Source organism: Anguilla rostrata, chromosome 3 (genome assembly GCF_018555375.3).
Source record: "Anguilla rostrata isolate EN2019 chromosome 3, ASM1855537v3, whole genome shotgun sequence".
In the NCBI taxonomy this organism is placed as follows: domain Eukaryota; kingdom Metazoa; phylum Chordata; class Actinopteri; order Anguilliformes; family Anguillidae; genus Anguilla; species Anguilla rostrata.
Genome location: NC_057935.1, coordinates 41,298,722 through 41,322,241, shown reverse-complemented (window position 1 = coordinate 41,322,241; position 23,520 = coordinate 41,298,722). Strand labels below are relative to the sequence as shown.

Sequence of the window (23,520 nt, the reverse complement as noted above, 5' to 3'; positions counted from 1 at the left end):
TCTACTGAACAGAGAAAATTTCATCATTGCTATGTAAGTATTACTGCTCAAAATATTTCGGTTATATACGTTATTTTTGAAATTGAGTGTCTTTTAAATAGGTTAGTGGTATTATATAATGTGGATATTTCACACTGTAATGTAAGCGTTAGTGAGTAGTGTAGTGAGTAAGTGTTTGTGACGCATGCAACAGTGATGAGGAGTGTTGGAACATTGCCAGAACGTGGTGGACAATTGAAAATTTTCATATCGTCCCATCCCCATACAAGAAAACATACGAGAGTACAGAGTATAGAAATACATTCAAGAGTTAATTATTACACATTTAGGTACTGTACAGCATTGTGTGACAATATTTTTGCATTATTTTAAAATCTGATGTCAATGTTTCATCTTAAACCTTCATAAGGGGCTCATTTATATGCTTTACAATGGAGAAAAAGCATTCTATTCCTTTTTGGAGAGATTTTGGATATGTGTCTGAACCTAGCTATTTGGCTGGTGTGTGCCACCTTGTGGTTTCCGGAAGATGTTTAAGTTAGAATCTTCCTGAATACACAAGGTGGCACATGCCAGCCAATAGGTAACTTGACTCAGAGAGAGAACATTTACCACGTGCCGATTTTTTACTTTTATTCATACACTTGAGCAACCCTTAAGTTTGGAATTGGCCTTAGCAAGACCCAATAAAATCATGTGTGTGACAGGAGATCCTATGGATTTGTCATTTTTGAAAGTCAGTGTACTGGCTAGTACAAAAAATTTGAATTACAACCAGAGGGACCGCCAAAGTGCTGAGTTATCCTATGCAGCTTTAGTATGACATCTATATTTTCACATTGGGCACCACTTATGTAGGCAAACCTGGGGGGGGGGGGGGATCAGATCAGATGTGCTTCATGTTCTTAAAGAGAGTCATTTCTATTTGGACGGCACAGACTGACAGAGCGTATCTGCAACGGCTAGTTAAAATTCTGGGATTGTGACTGGTTAGAAAGAAAACCAGCATACGCAGGGGGGCCACAGGACCTGAAACAGCACGATCTCCCTTTATCTTCAGTGTAGAGTCTGGAACAGCCAGATGTGATCTGTCTGATGACCTCAGAGGGTGACTGGTTTTGTAAGGAGACAAAAGCTCAGTTATGTACTTACGTTTCGAACCACGCAAAGCTTTAAAAGTAACGAATAAAATTTTTAAATCAACCCTGAATGCAATCGGTAACCAGTGCAAGGCTAAAAATGGGGTAATACATGATCTTTGATTTGTCCTTGGTAACAGCCTAGCCGTAAAATTTGACTGGACAGAATTTGACACTTGACAGGAAGTCCTGCTGTGAACACAACAGGCTGCATTTTGGGATAGATTTAGCTTTTGTTTAATCAAAACAAAATAATAAAATAAGGCTAGTTTTATGTATATTGTATACATCTTGTGGAAGAAAACAGATTTTATTCAGGGGTATATCAGCACAATGTCATTAGCTGAAGGTAAGCAACTATTTTCTGGTAAGCTTTACATCCACATGATTTTAGCATTTTAGCAAAAATCTTCTACATCTAGCCGGCTAGCTAAGACTATTTTCATTTCTATTTTGAACTAGCCTAGCTACCTAGTAAGGTGGTTTAATTTATTAAATTATCAATGATAACTAGCTGAATGAATGAAATTAAACTTATTGCCCAGGAAGCAATTTATCTTGCACAGAATGAAAAAAGATACAACATGCAATGCAAATTTCTAAATGTAACATGCTGTGCTCATGACAGGGTTTCCTGTCAGTGCAGCCTCTCATCAGTTTTTAAACTATCTCTGGCTTTGCCCCGCTCATTATGTCACCTCCTAGAGTCTACCTTTAACTTTGCTTTGACTTCATTATATTTTTTACATTTTTTCCCCACCACAGATTCCATTTTTTTTACTGTTAAAATCAAGAGGGCCTCGTGTCCCCCTGTGAAACGTCGGCGCCCCCCTGGTCGGGCCTCCCAGGTTGGGAACCACTGTTTTAAGACATCGATTTTAGCTTTCATTTGAGAAATCCAGTTCAGGTTAAGTAGGCGGTATACTTAGTAAGAAGTAGAACTTTTTGAGCAAAAAGGCGCAATGAGAACAACTGAAGAACAAAAAGACGTGGTGTTGTGTGTTCTCACGGTGCAGTGTGCGACGGCCGCTAGGGAGAACTTTTAGAAAATGTCTTTCTTGTTCTCCAACCTCCCCCTCTCAGCTATTGGTCCAAATATGACATGGTTGGTTATGTCACAGTTGAGAGTTCAGAGGGCAGACTTCACATGCTAATGTACGGAGAGTCAATGCCAATCTCTCTTCTGTAGAGATGGGATTTCTGTGAGTTCCCGCATGTTTGATGAATGGTACTACTCGTTTTAGCAAGTCATCAAAATGTCTAGCACTCATTCGGAAATAAGAGAAGTGGACCCCCTCGTCTAAACTCCGCATTTGCCGAATGTACAGACAAAACTCTCCATTCTCCATCCTACTCTGATTTAGAGGGCGAATGTACCATCTTCTTCTTTTTTTAACTGCGACCACAGCAATAGCTCTGTCGGCCGGTCGGTTGGTTGGGTGGTTGGTTGGTCGGTTAGTCCTTAAAAAAAGTGTCCCACCCCGTAGTGGCCACAGTTTTCGCCCCAGGAGGCTGGAATTTGGCATGGCAGAGCTGAGTAACTTTCAAGGCCGATTGACCAAGAGGGGGCGTGGCAATGGGCGTGGCCTATCACAAAAAGGCGCATAACTCCCGAATGGATTCACAGATTTTCACAAGATTTTGTGGAAGGTTTGGTCATGAGTCAAAGAAGCGGTCATGTGTTTGTGTGAGGGTGTGTGCGTGTCTGCGGTCGCAGCTATTGTGGATTCACGCTTGTTTTCTTCTTTTGTGTAGCTATATAAACTAAAGCCACTTTAAACTTTTTGTTTTGTGTTGTGATCTCACATAGCCGTTCTTTTTATACATCCATGGCGTAGCCGCGAGACGGAGGTCTGGGCGAGATTCCAGCCCCGGTTAATAGCTGCCTCGTAATTATTCTGCACCCCCCAGTGGCGTAGAGTGACATTAAACAGTGTGGTGTTCTCACTGAGTATACCGACAATGGTGTTCGTGGACGTGTTCACTGGTGGTTCTCAATCCTGAAGTTCTTTCTTCTTACTGAGTATACGGCCAGCTTTACTGATCCTGCAGAATTATCAAACGGTGTTTTTTTTATGTTCATGTACGAATGGAGTGAGTCCTTAGTCTCGGTCAGCATAGAACAGCCCCCAGCGCTGATCTCCTGTCGTGCAGCGCTGCAGTTTCTCGTTCCAGCCAGTCACTATAGCATTGTAGTCTTCTTCAGAAAATTCCTGGTAGAAAAATTTAAATAATTAAATAAATACATTTCAACTATACAACGTATGCAATCCTTGAATAATCTGTTAAAATGCCACAAAAAAACAATTCATTGTAACTGCTGTATGAGGTCTGGAATCATGGAATTCCCCTAGCAATGATGAAGGGACAAATGCTCCATTGGCTTCAACGGGGAAAACATAGATTTAAATAAAACAATTGACCTCTGGTTTGTCAGTGGCATTACATTTTGTAATGGTCATGGGATGGCCATTGGCAAGATCAAATGAATGTTGACAGTGTATGAAAGGAACAGTATTTAGTGTGTAAATCAAATATTAAAATATCATTTAGTTATCTACAGCATTCTGTCCAAATTTTATTGAGTTGGCACACTATCATTGAAAATGTCAAGTAACAGTAATTAACAATACTTTATCTTTTGGAAGCACATGGCCATATTTGTGACTACCATGAAATACCAACTTTCAGAAAAGTAGTCTACCAAATTTAGAATCTTAGCTACAGCCTACACAGAAACAAAGTTATAGAAAACAAATTGTCCACATACTTAAATACTTAATTTAGGCTAAATTTAGCATAATATTAGCGAGAGTTCCTGCACGATTAACAGGAAATTAGCCAGATGGTTAAATAGCCTCACTAATGTTAACTGCTTTGACCATGGCACTGGTAGGCACTAGTCTGTATTACCCAAATATGATTGCTTCAGATTGCTTCTTTTTCCAATCTGACTCAGTAACCTCACTTGGTCTCACAAAAATGTCAATTTCTATCATTTTTTAAATTTATATTACAACTGCCAACTCTTCTTATTCCATACCACCTGCATAAATGTATTCCCCAGTCACAGGGAGGGAAATATGACTCATGATTGGAATATTGTTTGAATTATGATTGGTTAACTGGCAAAAATATGAATTGGGTATTGAATCAGAAATTTGATAGATTGAGCAAAACAGTGTGGCTTTTAATAAACCATGGCTGTACAGCAGTTTACTGCTAATTTTGACTAAATAGTGTATAGTAAAACCTTAATAAAAGATACAGAATATACTTTATCCTTGACCAGAAGATCATATTCTCATTACTGACAACTCAAATTCCCTCTCAGTGCAGAAATGGTATATTTTCCATATGAAAACCTGTGGCTATCATGCTGCTTATTTCCAATGACAATTTACTGAATGACAAAAACAGCCTACAAGATTGGAGTTTAATATTGCATTACTACAAAACTGAAGTACTACTGATTCCGTGGACAAATATTTTATGCTTTCACTGAATTTCTGTATCTGACTCAGATATTATGGGATGCATTTAAGGGCTTCATGATAAATAATTCAGTTACATTTACATTAGCCTTAATAAGATACAAGAAAAGAACACGGTGTCCAAAGTTTTTTAAATGTTCTTCGCATAACTAGCATCACACGTGTACATTCATATATGTAATACATTTTTTTTGCCCTGTGTGTCCTACAATTGGCAACTATGAACAGATTTATTTGAACTGTTATTTGTTGAAGGAGACGTTGAAATAAAAAATTTTTTAAAAGGTTTTAAGGACTGCGAGTCAGTGACCATTATGGAATTTCTGTGAGGAACCCTGAAAAGTGTCAAACTTATTTACCTTTATGTACTCCTCTCGTATCGCCTCTGCCTTCTCCAGTTCTATCCGGATCCCCTGTATAAACTGTGAGGTCCTGTCCTCTGCGCGGACACGAGAGAACCCAGCTTGTTCCAGGAACTGGAAAAAACAAAAGCATGTACTGCACACAGCCGTTTATACACTACAGCCCTGCATTGCTCAGTACTCTTGGAAATATATTTGTCACTATTTTCAAAGCACATGTGCATGGAGTACCTTCCCATATTGTGATGGGGTGAACAGGATGTACCCCCTTTGTTTGACATATTCTTGGAATTCTGGTGACCATGGCATCTCCCCACAGCAGTAGTCACTGATCAGTACTTTCCCACCAGGCTTCAACCATGACTGCAAACAAAACACACACAAACTCAATGAGAGGCTAAAACACAACACACACACAGTCAATGAGAGGCTGAAACACACGCTAACTCAATGAGAGGCTGAAACACACACACTAACTCAATGAGAGGCTAAAACACACACAAACCCAATGAGAGGCTAAAACACACACACAGTCAATGAGGGACTAAAATACAATTCATACAAATGTAATGACTGAACTCATGTCAATTTGGGAGATTAAAGCACAACTTATCACTAAATTATAAAGTCTAAAACACATTACGCATTCATTTGATGAGAGATACAAAAACAACATTAACTATTCTTGCCAAGCAGGCACAGTTTCTATGTGCGATGAAGCATATTTTGATTAGTTAGGGAAGTTTCTGATGGCCTGCTGCCTTTACAGTGGATTAGAGACAAGAAGTCATTGAAGGCAAGAACATAAACTTTAAGTAACTCCAAAGAAACTTGTGCAGTGACAATACATTTCCTGGAATCAAAATAATATCAAGTAATCACAGAAAGAGAACCATCCCTTTATTGTTATGTGTCAAATAATGAACGTACCTTATGGGAACCAAATTTAGTGCATTATTTTTATTTTTTAAAGAAAAATGGGAAATCATCCTGTACTTTACTCATGAGGCATTATGGATTATAGATGTGAAATACTCACATAGAAGCTTTTGAAGAGCTTAAGCTTGTCAGCAATGTGTAGTATAGTGTCCCTACTGTATATCACATCAAAAGACCCTTCTTTGAAGACCCTCCTGGTGGCATCTCCCACTTCAAACTGAACCTGGATAAAATACAAATTGCAAATTAAAAACTGTTATAATATGTGAACATCACCCAGGTTTGCACTGAATCTAATTCACCCTAGAATACATTAATGGACCACACATCAATAGAGCAAAAGCAATGTGTTTTTCTTGCCGTTTACATCACTATCACCTACAGTAGTTAGTCACTATACACTGCCTTCCAAATGTATCGGAATAGTGGTGTGAAATTTGTTATTTTTTCTTTATACTTAAGTTGTTTGGATGTGAAATCAATATGTTCAACAGATGAGACAAAAATACTGACAATCAACTTTTATTTCATGTTTCCCCCCATTTTCAGCTGTGCAAAATAACTCAATGATGACTTACAAGAGTTAACTTTTGCTCAGGTGTTTCCTTTTACATGGCTTGTTCACACATAAGAACAGTGAGTGTCTGGTCTTGGCTTTAGCCTTTGTTTTCATCTGTGGCATTTGGAGTCAGGAGACACACATAATCATGAAGACCAGAGAACTAACTATGGCTGAAAAACAACTCATCTGTAAGCTGATTGGACAGGAGAATGTATTAAGAAGACAAGTTTCCTCCCCAAAACAAGGATCAACTGAAAGCAGCTGCAGTGAAGGCCTGGAAAAGTATTTCCAAAGAATATACCACCAGAAGTTTGGTGATGTCAATGGGTTGTAGACTTGACGCAGTTATTGCATTTAAGGGTTACACAACTAATATACTGGTCATGTAGCCCTTAAATGCAGTAACATTAGACATTATTGCTTTGATTTACTTTTAACTTCATCCATTGACTTTATTTTACAAAAACGGGGATCTCAACAACAAAAAAACACTGTTTCTGTAAAATGTACAACAAACATGTGAATACCATGAAGTAATAGCTTATTGTCTCATATTAATCTCAAATCCAAATGCCTTAAGTATATATCAAAAATAACAAATTTCACTCTACTATTCTTATACTTTTGGAAGGCACAGCCCCAATCTCTCAGTTGGTAACTTATCACACACTTGGTGTGGTTCATTAGCAGTTGAAATCCAATTTATCCAACCCAAGTAAATTAAAAATAATTTGCAGGTGTGACACTTTTTTAAAGCACATATTTATGGAAGAGAGTTCAATGGAAAGGATACATCACTTGGAAACATATTCATTTTTGAGCGTCTACGTATGCATATGAATATTTATTATTATTATTCAGGGGCCGCTGGGTGGTACATCCTGTTAAGGCACTATTCTAGTGCATGGATGGATCTGATGTTCTGGCATCAAACCTAGACCATGCCAGTACTGACTATGGCCAGCAGCCCCACAGGGTGGCGCACACTTCGCTCTGGTGCTGTCCAGGGAAGGGTTTCAGCAGGCCCAGATGGTAGAATAGCATCTCATTGCAAACCAGTGACCCCCTCTGGGTGATAGGGAACCCACAAGTTATGCGGCACATGAAATACCATTCTCTGACTTTGCATGAACCACACTTGCCAACTTTGATGTGAAAAGAAGCTGGGACTGATATTATGTACTTTGAAAGTTTGAAAGTGCTCCAGAGTGAGCGTCACTCCAAATTGAGGTGAAAAATGGGGATCTATCTTTTGTATAAATGGAATACCGATATACCAAATATTGATCAGCACATTGTTAAGAAAAGTTAAACCTAATTTTGTGGTGTTCTCTTTTTCTATACATTTGGTTGTGTAATGTAATTCAATAGAGGTGACATAACACTGCCACCACCTGCACACCCCTCCTCCTCCGCCCCATTTTAGTTCTCAGTTTGAAAGAACATTTCATATACCATGCCAGTCTGATAAGACAAGGCTATAAATCTTCTTTCTTGACTTGTACAGTAGTAAGTAGGCTTCATGAAAGTTGTATTCTGAATTCAATTTGACTGAAGTGTCTTTAGTTTTCTGATATTTGGGAAAACGTGGTTGAATGCAAGAGATATGTTCATTATTTTCTATGAATATGTTTCGCCTAAGTCGGCAAAAACAAAACAAATGGAGCACTTGTGGGTAAAAAATGTAAGCTAAATGCCTAATTTATTTTAATAAAACATTTGCAATTTGTAACATTGTGTTGACATTTGCCTCATTATGATTATGAGTATTAGTATTATATCATTATTATAGGCTATTCAACAAGTTTATAAGCTAGTCTACAATATTTTTATTTGAAATTTGAATATATATATATATATATATCTATCTATCTATATATATATATAGGATATTTCCAAATTATTGATGCTTGAAAGAGGCAGCGATGCTGAGCCTATTAGACATGGAAACTTACTGAAGGTAGGTTCTCCTTCATGGCTCTCTCAGTTGCAATCTCCACCATATTTGAAGACAAATCCATGCCAAGTACTTTCACACCAAATGCCTGTAAAATAAACACATGAAAACTGCTTCAAATGGTACAGCCAACTAACACATTCCCAAAGCCAATTAAAAGACTAACGGTAGGAATGGTGTTTTCTACTATTATTTTTCAAATTAAAGTTTATGAAAATGCATTTTCTCTTCAACTTCCTGTTCAGCTTACTGAAACTATAGTCTAGCTCTAATGCATTTCTTTCTTTCATGCCTGCAACCATGTGAAAGCCATTCATTGCAGTACAAGGAAATAAGGCAGCAGGGGAAGAGGAAAAATAATGGATTATTCTCTGTTAAATGTAGCAAAATATTGAAGCCGTCATTGTGATGTAAATGGATTAATGCACTCAGGACTCCTGTGTGCACATGCCCTGATACCCCATATTGCATCAAGGCAAAAACACCCATTCAAATGCCCATCTAATTGCTGCTGTGAAGGGTAGGGAAACTCTACAGGAAATTGCATGTGCTATTTTTTTCCACAGATATGCAGATGCAAATAGATGGACATGAAAAAAGGTTGATAAAAAATGGAGCTTGCAAATGTTAAATTTAGGACATCACTAAATCCAAATACCAAAGCTATCCACATTGCCAAAGCATGTGCTGTGTTGAACTTTGTGCTCACCCTTGCCATGTAGAAGTCTCCACCCCCGATTCCACAGCCCACATCCAAAACGATTTGTCCAGGAGACAAATTCAGAAGGTCTACAAACTCCTTCATTCACCCACATCAAGGCCGCATTAAAAAGACAAGATGTATATATTTATGTTTTTTAACCTGTGTGCTAAAAGAGTGTCATAAATAAATAAAAAACTTTAGAATAAAACAATAAAACAGATGTTATCATATTATCAAAACAAAGCCTTCAACATTAGCATGTGAATAGACATTTCAAAGCATTCATTTAGTACTGTATCACAAAAGTATTCATAGTTCTAATAGCTGGCAAGGACAAAGTTGTATATCGCATGTCACAGAACAGGACAAATCCTGAGCAACAGAGATGAGAAACAAAAACACATTAAACCACCCAAATGGTAAAAGGTGTTGCATTTTCAGTTATGATAAAAATGTAAAATATAGATGCAATCAACAATTGTGGGGACAAAGCACATGAAAAAGGTTTAGTGCTTTCATTTTCCAGAAGTGTTTCTACTTCAAATTCAGTTTCACAAAAATTAAATCTTTATTGCTTTATTGGACAACATTCAGAAACAATTTGTATCCATAATTTAGCCATGATCCTTTATGAATATAAGAACATAAAGTTCAGAGCCAGGTTCAAAACTAGACTTCAGTCAGTGCTGCATGCACCTTATACTGCAGCCAATGGCATGTATCCAAATGGGTTAAATTGGATATTCACATCATGAAAGCAAATGAAAGTCTATTGTTCTCATACATGTATATAAAAGATGAAAAAACTTATGTGCATTAACTTGTGTTTTCACCATTTATTAATGAACCATTTTACCACAAAGAGAACTTAAACGCTCTTAAACTCTTGCTGTGAGAGCCTGCCCTTTAGTTGTGGATGAGCTTGCCTTGGTGGTGCTAGGTCCTCCTGTGCTGACATATCCATTTCCAAAGATCTTCTCATATCTGAGGATACCTCGCCGGGAGTACTGTTGGTTGTCCAGGAAATCTTGGAATGTGTTAAAGCCCTTGTGGCACTCACTGCGTGGGACCTTCTGCATCAGCCAACACACCTGGTTCTGATTATTCTTCATCTGGAAAAGTGGAAGAAGCACCGTAGAAATTACTTTCTAATTTGCCAAGCATTAAGATGCACTGATTGGCATAAGTCATTTACCTAATATTAAGGGTTCTTCTAGTTCCATCAAACTTAAATTTAATTAGGCCAGAGAGGCCTGAATCCAGTGTAACACTGCTTAAACTGGAATTCAAATTAAAAATAAGTGATTTAATGGACTTACATCTATATTTTCAATTTATAAATGTAATTTTAAGAGTAAATGCTAATGCGCTAATGCTGTCTAATCGATCCACCTGACTTTTACACTGACAATGCTACAATGATAATTTTTACAAGATTCCTTGCTGTACAATTGCATTCGTTCTCCAATTAATGGCCAGGGCCCCAAAATACAATTTGTTGTCAATGACAGACATGCCACTCCTTCAGTTGTAACCAATTCTCAGTTGGACAGTTGGCACTGATAGGCCAATTAATTAGCAGAATACTCAGCTATTCACCTTGATGTAGGTCTGCACTGATTTACTCATGACTACTTCGAAACCGAAAGCTTGCTCCCCTCCTTCCCCCATCTCCTTCTGCAGGACAGACGTCATTAGATGGTTGTATTCAGCTGGCGAACGGTAATGAGTGGGATTGAAATCTCTCTTGCTGTCTCCTGTGGAGAGAGATTGAATCATTTGTCACAAACTCTTCAAAACTCTTTCATATTTTATAATTGAATACTTTGGTAGTTACTAATACTATGCACAGAAAATTAAGAACTTTGTCAAGATCAACTGAAATTAACAGTACTCAATTAAGCACTGCTTAATAGTTATTAGAATTAAAGATCAAGAAAGCTAATATCCAATTTGCAAAATAGCAGTAAAAACATAAAATACTGAACCTGATTGGTGAAAGCAGGACTCCCGGAAGAAGAGGTAACCCCCTGGCTGAAGCCAAAGCAGCATGTTCTTTACAAGGGAAATCAGCTCCTCATTGTTCAGGTACATCATCAGCCAGTTTGAGAAGATAAGGCCAAAACTGTTGCAGACATATCAGAGCACAATATTACCAGAGCACAAATATAGCTAAGATAAGAAATCGTATTTTGCAGGCAACACCATGCAATGCTCCCTGTAATGTGTACATTTGTTTTTCGTTTGATTGAATTACAAGCATAGCAAAATGTTGTACTAGTTGCAGATGAAAAAGCATAAACGTAAAAAGTCTGCAGCTCATACTGCACTGGTTCATATTCTCACAGACTCAACATACTAGGCCAGGACTTTCCAGGAGTGCGGCAAATTGAGTACCTAGCCAATACGTACAGCTGGAAATCTACTATGTTACAAAGGGACCTGAAAATTTCAATGGAGTGCGTCATTAGGCTGTCCTTGACTGTATAACAAGTTATACAAATGCTTAAAATTTATATACTATTTGGGTACATGGTGATATTGTGAACTGTTATGAGTACAAAGACATTACTGTTGCACCATGGCTGCTTGTAGTGAATAGATATGGGGCAGAAAATGGTCATAAAAACAACTTGGTAGAATACAAATACATGGCACTCAGGAAAATGAAAAGAATAAAGACGAGGGAGGAATTCATACACTAATAGTGACAATACTACAAATAATTCTACAATAGTAAAATAAAGAATCTCAATATACTGGTTCCACCATTATTTTTTTGGTATATATTACACAAATGTGACTAATATATAATAAATATTATACACATATTATATTTCATTAATCAACAGTGGTACCAATATGAATAACAAAGGGCTGTATACTATATTAACATATAGCCTACTACACTTACACATAATTTGTGTCGGCAAAATGTCACTTGTTCGCCTGCTGTTAAGTCTGCTCTTAACTCTTTAATCCTGCCAAACTCTTAACCCGTCTACAGACTAAATTTAGACAGCCATCTGAACTAGCAGGTTTTTGAAGACACCCACTGGAGACTAAATATTACCCACAGAGATGATGACATACGTTTAACAATCAATCATCAGTTGTCAGTGGCAGTGAGCATTTGGAATTCCCAAGGTGTTACTCGAAGGCTGCCTATCCCTGTTCCTGGAAATCTACCATCCTTTAGGTTTTCAGTCCAACCCTAACAAATCACACCTTATTCAACTTTATCTTTTACTAATTTTCTCCTTTTGAAATTAATTTATTCAATTATTAGGGAACCGTAAATGCATTTATTTCGATGTCATATTTTGGATCATGGAGTTCTTTTTAGCTCACCTACAGACAACAGTATAGAACATCCATACATACAGTATGCATTAGACAATCAGTATTTAAGGTGGATTAATGAGATACTGTGATGTAGAATTTGGTGTATGGTTATCACAAATGGTCACCTGTTCTTGGAGAAATTCAACTGGGTGACATCTGAATGGATGAAGTCTACATTTCTGTGGTGACCATTGTTCTGCTTGTTTTTTTCCACAAATTTCTCCATGAAGTCCACGGCTGTCACATGGTCAGCATACTGGGCAAAGTGATGAGTGTACCGCCTGCAGTTAAAAGCCGATGACAATGATGGTTCATTTAGTGGCAATCAAATGCTGGAGGGCCACAGTGTCTGCTGGTGTTTGGTGTGCTCTTGCTTCATTTAAGCATTTAGGCTTCATTTAGGCATTGATTGCTACACTCCACATACTGTACCTTGTTTTCTAGGCCTAAAATAGCTGCTGACTAAAAGGAAACTAGAAAATAACATGCAGACACTCTGGCCCTCCAGGACTGGAGTTCAAGACCTTGGGGTTAGAGGAATCATGGCAGTAATATAGGTCTCATTCATATCCTATCAGACATAAACAGCCTCAGCTGATTTAACTTCTGGTTCATAAAACTCAAATGACTGCACAATTCATCATTGAATTCATCAATAATTAATCAATGATAGAAAAAACTGAATGTGCCCAGACTGGCTTTCAACAGTTTCGGATAATGCACAATAAATTGATTAGCATAAAATAAGAAGGCAGGAATGCAAATTGCAATAGTATCTAATTCACACTAAATTAATACTAACACAACAAGCATGACCTGCTGAAATGATGCGATACTTCATGTATCAATACTAGTTGATTACAAACATCTGTCATGATGACTAGTTTGTGCACAAACAAAAGTGACAGTATTCACTCCAACTTTATGATACAGAGATATAGCCAGGTAGAGAGAAGGACAGACAGGCAAATGGAAACATGGCTGACCCAATGCCAGCCCCCAGCTCCAGCAAACGGGTGCCCTGCAGGTTTGGCAGCAGGCCCATTATCTCAGGAAGCTCATGCTGCGTCAGTAGCAGTGCACTGGAGTCCAGCATCATCTCTTCTATCGAGGCCTCCTGCGAATGATCTTGCCAGAACTCCATCATATCGCGCCTTGAAAGCCCTACATAAAAAAGCATATACATTCATTTTAGTGGATTCTCTTAACTACAGTGCAACATACAGCTAATATGGCATGCTGTTACAGTATAAATCACAGCAGAAACAAAAATAGCAATACATGTACAGAGAAGTCAGAACTGCAAAAAACAGACATAAAGACTTGTGTCTACATAAAAAGAATACCTTGTCATTAAATAAAACAAAAGAATACCTTGATAATAAAACCACCCTTCTTGCATCCAGGGCTAAAGAGCGCTGAATTTATGTATATTACATTGATTTATCAGTTTTTCCATATTTTTATGTCCAACTGTCATTTATTTTCAAAATGGATAAGTCATTTATGAAGACAATTCCCTTTTAACTGTTAGGTTAAATTTTGACTCTTCTAGCCAAATTCCGTAGATGTACACAATTTGGGGCTACACATTTCCACAGGCTGTAAACAGCTGCTGGGAAGGCAAATTTCCATGAGAGAAGGGGGGTCTTAAAAGGCAGCTGGAAAGACAATAAGACGATATAAATCGTGGGACCATCTCACAACATTTTTAACCCACCACCACTTGTGGCCTGGAGGTACAAATTGGGCAAGGCATGGTCTCTTTTCATGCCATAAAAATTTTGTGTACCACACTCTCTGCCTCACGTCATGCTCTTGTGCACACATGTACTTGTGTTTTTGTCTTGCTTGTGTCATTGTTTTGTTTGTAGTTTTGTTTGTTCTAATTTTCTCTTTTGTTCCTTCTCATTTAATAAACAAAGCCAAACTTAAAGTAAAAGAAAAGCGAGCAAACCACCATGCCAACCCTGAGGCCTCTGACAGAGTTGGCCAAGCAGGACATTACGGCTCGCCGTCTTCCTACCTCACTCCATGGAGACTGTGACCGGTACGCTCGCAGGAGATCTGGTAAGAGGGGGGGGGGGGGGAGACTCGTCCTATGGAGGAGTGTTATGTTGTTTTCTTTGGGTTTTCTTTTTGTTTTGTACATCCACCACAGAAATTGCACAACATACACCAGGTCAAAGCCCTATTTTATGCAATTAGGTTGCTAGTAGTAAATTGTGTAAACCACGTTAATTCTAGGTAGAAAGTCAACCAGAAGGGTGTGGCCAGGTTCACTCGGGACCTGAAAATTGGGTTTGTAATAACTGCAGTCTTGGGTCCGGGATATATTCACTCAGAGACAGTTATCTCCCAAGGTGACTGGGTGATTCTTAGAGGTAATGCGGTGTATTGTTGTTGCGGTGTGAAATTAGTTAAGCGAGGCGGTGGTTGTAGTCTTGCTGCTGGGATAACTGACTCATTTCATTACAGCAGTTCATTTATTCTGTGAGGTGTTGGTTGTTGCAGAGCACGTGTAAAGTTGTGTGCATTTACTGAGCATGGCAGCACTCTGGGCATATTTCTTTATTTTTCTTTGTTTTTGTGTTTGTGTGTTAATAACATTAGCTGGTCGCTTGTGTGGTATAGCAATATGAGCTCTACGTTTTACCTGACTTGAGTTTTTCAGAAGTGGAAGGATTTTACAGATTGACTGGTGTCAACTTAAAAAAGCAGAGTTACATATGGTCACTACACACCTAACATACCCTGGTCAGCAGTGATGAATAAAAGAGTTAGTGGAGTTACTGAAAGAAACGATTTAGGTGGAGAGTCAGTACATAATGCTACGCAATTGCAGCTAAAGAAATTAGAAATGGGAAGAGTGAGGTTGTTCCAGATAACAAAGCAGGAAGAGAGATGGGCTAAGATTGCATCAAAACAAGAGAGATGGGTTAAGATAGCATTGGAGGAGAAAAGCATTGCAGCGGAACAGGAAAAGGTGCCCTTAGAACATGAGCTGGAGCTTAAAAAGCTGGAGGTGCAATCTGAACAGTGGCACTCAAGTACAGAGGTATTTGATGCAACATTTCCTGCAAAGAATATACAAGTAATTTTCTTTATTGTCTTCATAGCTTGATTACTTTGGTTTTTCCCAGATGTTTTGTCTAATTGCTATTTTTTGGACTGTTTGCATATTCTGAAATTGAATAAATAATTGTTCACATAAAATTGTCTTCATTGCAATAAATTTGGCCACACTATTTTGTACCAAAAATAAAAAATTCCTTTTCTGAAAAGCTGAGGCTTAACTCAGTATTTACAATCAAATACATACAGCTTGGGCATGCCCATTTTGGTGGACAGTAGGCTTGTCAAGGCAGTTAGTTGCTCATGTTTTGCAGGTATCAAGGTGCCAGTAGTCACACACATGCAGCAGGTAATACACCAGAATAAATGCAGTGCAAGACCACAGACAGTAATGCTCAGCCCTGGGAGCAATTAACTAATGGACAACAGGAAAATCCACAGATAGACAAAATCGGTAGTGAAAAATTGTGTAGATACTAATAATAGTTTAAAGTATCTTGCTAGAAGTGTAGCTGGTTAACAGACTAGAAAGTCCAGTCATTACTAAGCTAAATATATTGTTCAATCTAAAAATGTGAATCAGGTGAATTTCTCTAAACTAATTTTCTGTAAATAAAAAAGCTGTGTGCACAGGGTGAGACAAGATTACAAGATTTCAAGAACTGCTTGCCACTGGGGAAGTAATAATGACTCTTCAGTGCAAGTTATCGCTGGCCAGATTTTTCTTATTTCCAGAAGGTGATGACTTGGAAATGCAATAGCCAATATTTTAATAACATATTTTAATTAATTATCTCATGCTACTTTATAAATATTAATTCTATGTAAATTCTAAATATTCACAAATATCTTGGCTGTGCTATTAAAGGCCTTACATTTGTTTTTCTGAATGTGTACATGCAGTTGTTAATAATACTATACTACTACTACTACTACTATTATAAACTTTAAACTTTTTATTGAGTATCTTTCATACAAGGTGAGAAGCAGCTCAAAGCGCTTCATTACAGGGCTACATTTTAGTGTACTGACTGACCTGTCCAAACATTTGAAAGGCATGTTAAGCATTTCAAACATTCATTCAGTAACATCTTGCCACTGAATCCGCATTACTGGAGGTTTGCTGTCTTGACATCGTGGGTTATACATCTTGACATACAATGTCCTCCAAATGTATGGGAATGGTAGAGTGAAAATTGTTATTTGTTATATAATTCAGACATTTAGATTTGAGATGAATATGTTACAGAATTCCTGACAATCAGATTTTATTTCATGGTATTTACATATATATGTTTTACCATTTTACAGAAACAGCAGTTTTTATGTTGAGCCCCAAAATTTTCAGCTGCACAAAGTTAAGTTAACGAATGACTGGAAGGTATTACTGTAAGGTTTTTAGCTGTGACCAGAAGCTCTATAGCTCTGTCTGTCGGTCGGTCGGTTGGTTGGTCCACAAACAGTGTCCCACCCCGTAGCGGCCACAGTTTTCGGCCCAGGAGGCTGAAATTTGGTATGGACGTTGGTCATAACCGGAAGGTACAGCTGAGTACTTTCAGGCCGATTTACCAAGAGGGGGCGTGGCGATGCGTGTGGCCTATCACAAAAAGGTGTATAACTCCTGAATGGATTCACAGATTTGCACAAGGTTTTGTGGAAAGGTTGGTCATGAGCCAAAGAAGAGGTCACGTGTTTGTGTGAGGGTGTGTGAGGGGGTGTGGTGATGGGCGTGGCCTATCACAAAAAGGCGCATAACTCCCAAATGGATTCACAGATTTGGACAAGATTTTGTGGCAAGGTTGGTCATGAGCCAAAGAAGAGGTCACGTGTTTGTGTGAGGGTGTGTGAGGGGGTGTGGTGATGGGCGTGGCCTATCACAAAAAGGCGCATAACTCCCAAATGGATTCACAGATTTGCACAAGATTTTGTGGCAAGGTTGGTCATGAGCCAAAGAAGAGGTCACGTGTTTGTGTGAGGGTGTGTGAGGGGGTGTGGTGATGGGTGTGGCCTATCACAAAAAGGCGCATAACTCCCGAATGGATTCACAGATTTGCACAAGATTTTGTGGCACGGTTGGTCATGAGCCAAAGAAGAGGTCACGTATTTGTGTGAGGGTGTGTGAAGGGGTGTGGTGATGGGCGTGGCCTATCACAAAAAGGTGCGTAACTCCCAAATGGATTCACAGATTTGCACAAGATTTTGTGGCAAGGTTGGTCATGAGCCAAAGAAGAGGTCACGTGTTTGTGTGAGGGTGTGTGGTGATGGGCGTGGCCTATCACAAAAAGGCGCATAACTCCCAAATGGATTCACAGATTTGCACAAGATTTTGTGGCAAGGTTGGTCATGAGCCAGAGAAGAGGTCACGTGTTTGTGTGAGGGTGTGTGAGGGGGTGTGGTGATGGGTGTGGCCTATCACAAAAAGGTGCATAACTCCCGAATGGATTCACAGATTTGCACAAGATTTCGTGGAAAGGTTGGTCATGAACCAAAGAAGAGGGCACGTGTTTGTGTGAGGGTGTGTGCGTGGATGCATGTACACATGGATGCATGCACGTGTGTGGTCACAGCTATTGCGGATTCGTGCTTGTTTTTTCTGTTGCACACAGAGTGAGTGTCTTGTCTTGGTTTTAGCCTTTGTTTCCATCTGTGGAGATTGCATCTGGAGTCAGAGGCATATACCCACACTTTGAATTGTCATTGAATGCGATGGAGCACCATCCCCCTTGTTAACCGAAATAGGAAAAGCCGTCTCCCTAGTTAAGATAGGCAATTCAGTACATCAAAATGCATGTGTTAATGCCATGTTTCCCATTAATCAACTAAACTATGGTGTAGGTTAGTAGTTGAATAATTTTTACAAGATAGCCAATACTGAATGTTACAGTACTCAGATAAAATCGGGAGACAACAATCCTGGATCAGGACATCTCTAACAGAAACACCCTGCTAAAAACGAACAGTGATCACCCAAAAAATCTTCATACCAGTTATATAAATATCATACCAGTTTACCAGTTTCTCAGGAATCCAAGGCTGGCCAAATGATGGAGAGATTTAGAGGGGCTATAGTGTAGCAAGCCAAGACAGAGAGTATGAGTTTGCAAGCCATGCAAGCAGAGCATTACATTACATTACAGGCATTTAGCAGACACTCTTATCCAGAGTGACTTACACAACTTTAACTTTAGAGCAGACCTGTTGATGAAGAAAGCTAAATCTACTGTGCTTACTCAACAAATCAACTCATTTTCTAAAAAGAAAACCCACCCCCTTCATGGTTAAATAAAAAAATGCTATCTGTAATATTGACAAGCGATACAAAGTGACACCTGCCTTGTGGATGTTGCCTCAGCCCCACCGTTTTTTAGGCAACCCTGCAACATCAGACAGAGGTCTGCATAGTTTAACTCTCACACCTACACCCACACCCATTACCTGGGCACCTGCTGCCCCTCCCAAAGGATTTTACCGCTGCCCCCATTGCATACACTGTTCCAAAGCAACATAACGTTTTTCCACCATCCACCATCTGTTATTAACTGTACATGTAATATTACGGCACATATAATCTAAGCATGGCTCAAGTTTGGTAAAAATTAGCCAATTACACACTTGTATCATAATTATGTCTCCAGGTGAATCAAAGTATAGCTGTAGAAGTTGAACTGCACATCCATTTCTTAAAGCCCTTTCCTAACCAGGCTAAACTGTCAGGCTAGTCTATCAATGTTCTATTAAATCACAAAATGGACATACTTACACCCATTCCTAACTTACTGGAAACATAACTTCCTATTGTGTTGTTGTGCATGTGACAGATAACAGTGTGACATAATTTAGCTCTGTCTCACCGCTTACTTTGTCTCCATTTCAGTAACATTTTGCTGGCATACCCCTCATTAGAACTGTCCTCATTATTTAATGTCCACAACGTATATAACCAAAATATTTTGAACAGCAATACTTACGTATCAAGGATTAAATAATATTCGCGTTCATAGGCATCCTCCTCCTACAAAGAATCCTCATTCTCACCCTCCTCATTTTGACTTACTCCAGAAAACAGTATTGGCTAGGCAAGCATATGCCTTATGCTCAGAAGTTCTCAAGAATAATACAATTTTCCAACAAATGATGGAAACAAGAATTATGTCTCGCTGGGTTCCTGTCTTTTACTGCTATTGAAAAGGATGAATGCGTAATGCAACGACGATGAGACAAAATGATGAGGCGCACTGAGCTGTAAACCGCTATTGCAAAAGTCACATTAGACATGTCACACTTCTTTGGAAAGCTTATATGGTCACCTACTGGGTAAATAACTGTAAAACCAGAATGTACAAAAGGTGTGGTTTTACGCATAACTATCTCAGAAGGTACCCAGGCATCACATTATGAGTGTATTTTTCACAAACGGATTGTCCAAGACAATATTTGATCACTCAATCTAGAAAGGGTCATCTCTGTGCATAAAACCAAGGTTGTATATTTATTCCATATTTAGTCACAAATATTGATAGTGGAAGGACTTGATATAATTACACAAGAATTAATTTAGTTTATTTCACTATTCAGCATTTTTCACTGCTGTACTGGCATACCGTTGGGCTATTGGCTTTATCTTGTTGCTATGATGGAATACAAAATTTTGGTGGTGAAAGAATATTTTTATAAAGTCCCAGACAGATGCTATTGTCCAGTGTGCAACACTAGAAGGGTAGACTTGCAGATGAGACTGCAGGGAGGGGATGCTTGTTAAATAGATGACCAACATGATAATGATGGCACTTAGAAACACTGTATTTAACACAGTCGTCCAGTGTTGTCCATGAATAAAGCCAGAATACAGAGTTTCCAACAATCTTAGCAATCTCATGATGCCGGTGACCTGGCCACTAGGGGGCTTGCATGAAGGGGCTAAGTATCTAGAGAAAATAACAAATGTCACTTTCCCATACTTTTGGAGGGCACTGTATATAAATACATCAAATCAAAGTCATAAAATAAATTTTAATTGATAATTTATAATCAATTTTACGAAGGGCTCTCACAAAGATGCTTTACAGAGCAATAGAAGATGTATACACACTGTGTATGTGTGTGTGTGTGCGCAGGCATATAGATTCATGGGTCTTTGTGTCTGAGTGGGTGGATGCTTGTGTTTGTATGTTTCTGTATGTACACATTTTGTCTGAGTAGAGTGTGTTTGTAAGTCGTGGATCGGAAGGTGCGGGGGTTTATGTGTATGTGTACTGTCAAATAAACGCATATAAACACATACAAATGTAGTGTTTATGTAAATTGGTGTCTTGTAAACACAATGTATGTAGTTCTCGGAATGCATCCAAATAAATTATAATTATAAATTATAAATAATAATAATAATAATAATAATAAGTAACAGCACAATGCATTTGATGAAATCAGTGGAATTATAGGCCAAATTACTACTGGAGTGCGGATGCATCTCTAACTGAAAACTATTGGCGGCATGTTGACTTTCAATGCATTGTTAAGAGAAAATAATGTACCAGCAACTCAACAAACCCTACCTGGCATAATGAATCGTGAAATTCTGAGGCTTCATTGAAACAAAATCTTCATAAAAGTGTAATGCACAAGGGGAATGAAGTTATTCGATGGAATGACTAAATGTCTCATTTAAAAGAGCTTTCAATGGTATTCCAAGTCCATGCCACAAAGTATGAAAATGCCATGTGCACTATTTCAGAAATTGCTGCAGATACTTTAAAGGGAAGCTCCTAAGAAGAGCATACATTGTAATCGAAATGGTTTCAGCCTATAAATTAAAATGTACCAATGGTGTGGTCTACAGGTGCCTAAAGAGGACAAACCTACATGTTTTACAAGGTGGAATGGTGTGTGAGTGACTTTGAAAATGTAATAAACCTGTGAAGGGTGATATAACGGATAGGACAGGGTGATACCGTATAATGCAGGGCACTGTGGATGCAGAATGCGTCTCGGATCATTCAAAAGAAAAACAATGCCTAGTTTTACTTGACAAGAATGTCAATGTGTATACTAGCAGAGAGTATCATCGATGAAAAACCCTGATATCCATGTGACGACATCAAAACATCCACACACAAAAGAGCGATTAAACTGAAGCCTGTGCAATATACGTGGTCTTGTACAACCTACTGAGAACAGGGGAACGGAGGAAACCAATGCTTAATAGGCTACGTTATACCCTAGTTATTCCTGTTAAAGAATTTGGATGATAGACATTTGACTTGACCAATTAACTTATTGCTAACTTCATATTTGTGCCTTTATCGTAAAATAATATCTTTATGTACAACATTTTAAAAATCAACGCGCGAAAACATAACATATGATCGGAGCGAATACTGACGTGGTCTAAATCTTAGGTGATGCAACATCACTACAGTAACGTTACATCACACTGTACAGTTCAGTCCAGACATGCTATGCAACAAATCAGGCATTACCGAGGCCGGACGAACCACGAATGCGTCAGACCGATGAAGTTGGATACATATCGTTTAAGTCAGACCTTTCTTCATCGTGCTCAATGCAAAACTGAAAAAGGACCAAATCGTCCACATCCACGAACAAAACACGTGCTACCAAAAAAAGGCTACTTACCTTCTTCCATTATTTGAAATGGTCAGAAATTAATTCTGCACTGCTTGTAATTATATATAACAGTTAAGCCTACTAGCTGTTATACTACTGTTTGTCCACTTATGAAACTTTGCTTCAAATTTAACTATAGATGGGCTGTAACCAGCCAACTGTTCAGCAGGTTCTGTCAAATAGGCTACAGTAGCAAGCTAGCCAAGCCTGTTGCTGCGTCCAAATATGAGACAAATGGGTGATAAACAAATACACGTAAGAACACCCGTTATCTTATTTACTATTCAAGCTGGTCAATGTGAAATTTTGATTAGTACACCGTGGATAGTTACCTACTGTATTTGTAGACCTTCAAGATAGGCGTAGGTGGGCGGGTATGGTCTGAACACTAGCGACCAGGAGACGCCCCTTGGGCCATCCATTTGTGATTGGACACAGGGAGTTGAAAGAGAAATGTCATTCACTATTTTAATGCACTGAGTAAATAGGTTCAGGTGATTGGCGGAAACGATTCAGCCATCATATTTTTGAACATGATGATTGGTGCTACGCGGTGCACAGCTTCGGTATTCGCAGACATAATAACCTAAAATACTGGAATATTCTCTGCACTATTGGGAAAATCTGTTTAGTGCTGTAGATGGAAGATGAAAGAATACCTATCAGAACTCAACATTTAACTGAAGCTACAATAGACTGACTAGTTAGATGCGGACATGGACCCAGTAGGTCGCCGTATTTTTAAGCTCGAAATAATTGCCACGTGAACTTCTTCCCCACATCCTGAGTAGGCTACGGGGAATGTTTAACACCCCGTGGCATAGGAAGGCTACCCAAATTGTAAACTCAACGCTCGAAAGTGACCGCATCAGTTAAAATAAATGGACTGGCAAATGATGTTTCGAATGTATCCTTAGCTTGGCTCTTTTAAAAAGAATGCACACACAGGCATTTGCATGTATTCATAGTCTATGTCCCGAATTAATATATAGGCTAAATATACACTGTATGCAAATATCAGAGTCATAATCAATCATCTCTGATATACAAAATCAATATGTCTGAAAATGCGTGTGTATATAAAATATAAAAATATGAAAATAACATTCTGAAAGGGGAGTTTTAAAAACATCTGCAACTCCTGAAGGTACGACAGAATAAGGTCACTACATGACTCTATAAGTCTTATTATATGGCGCAATGGCTACACTGAGAAACTTGGTAAATTTCCCTTCCACATACGGCAAATTGAAATATTATTTAGATGAGGAAGCTGTAAGAAAATGAAGTGCGTGCGTGCGTTAAAAGCCTTAGTATGAT

General features: G+C 38.5%; 1 protein-coding gene across 1 annotated transcript; it reads right to left on the bottom strand.

The window, feature by feature from the left end:
• Nucleotides 1–1,430: 1,430 nt before the first annotated feature.
• Nucleotides 1,431–22,524, bottom strand: pmt (phosphoethanolamine methyltransferase). Its single transcript, XM_064327621.1, has 12 exons — nt 22,210–22,524; nt 13,488–13,665; nt 12,627–12,782; nt 11,145–11,281; nt 10,756–10,913; nt 10,083–10,268; nt 9,163–9,252; nt 8,452–8,541; nt 6,035–6,157; nt 5,227–5,358; nt 4,993–5,109; nt 1,431–3,352 (listed from the first exon to the last, which is right to left on the bottom strand). Exons 1-12 carry the CDS (start codon nt 22,217–22,219, stop codon nt 3,242–3,244), a joined length of 1,488 nt encoding a protein of 495 aa, XP_064183691.1. The 5' UTR covers nt 22,220–22,524; the 3' UTR covers nt 1,431–3,241.
• Between the last annotated feature and the right edge of the window lie 996 nt (nt 22,525–23,520).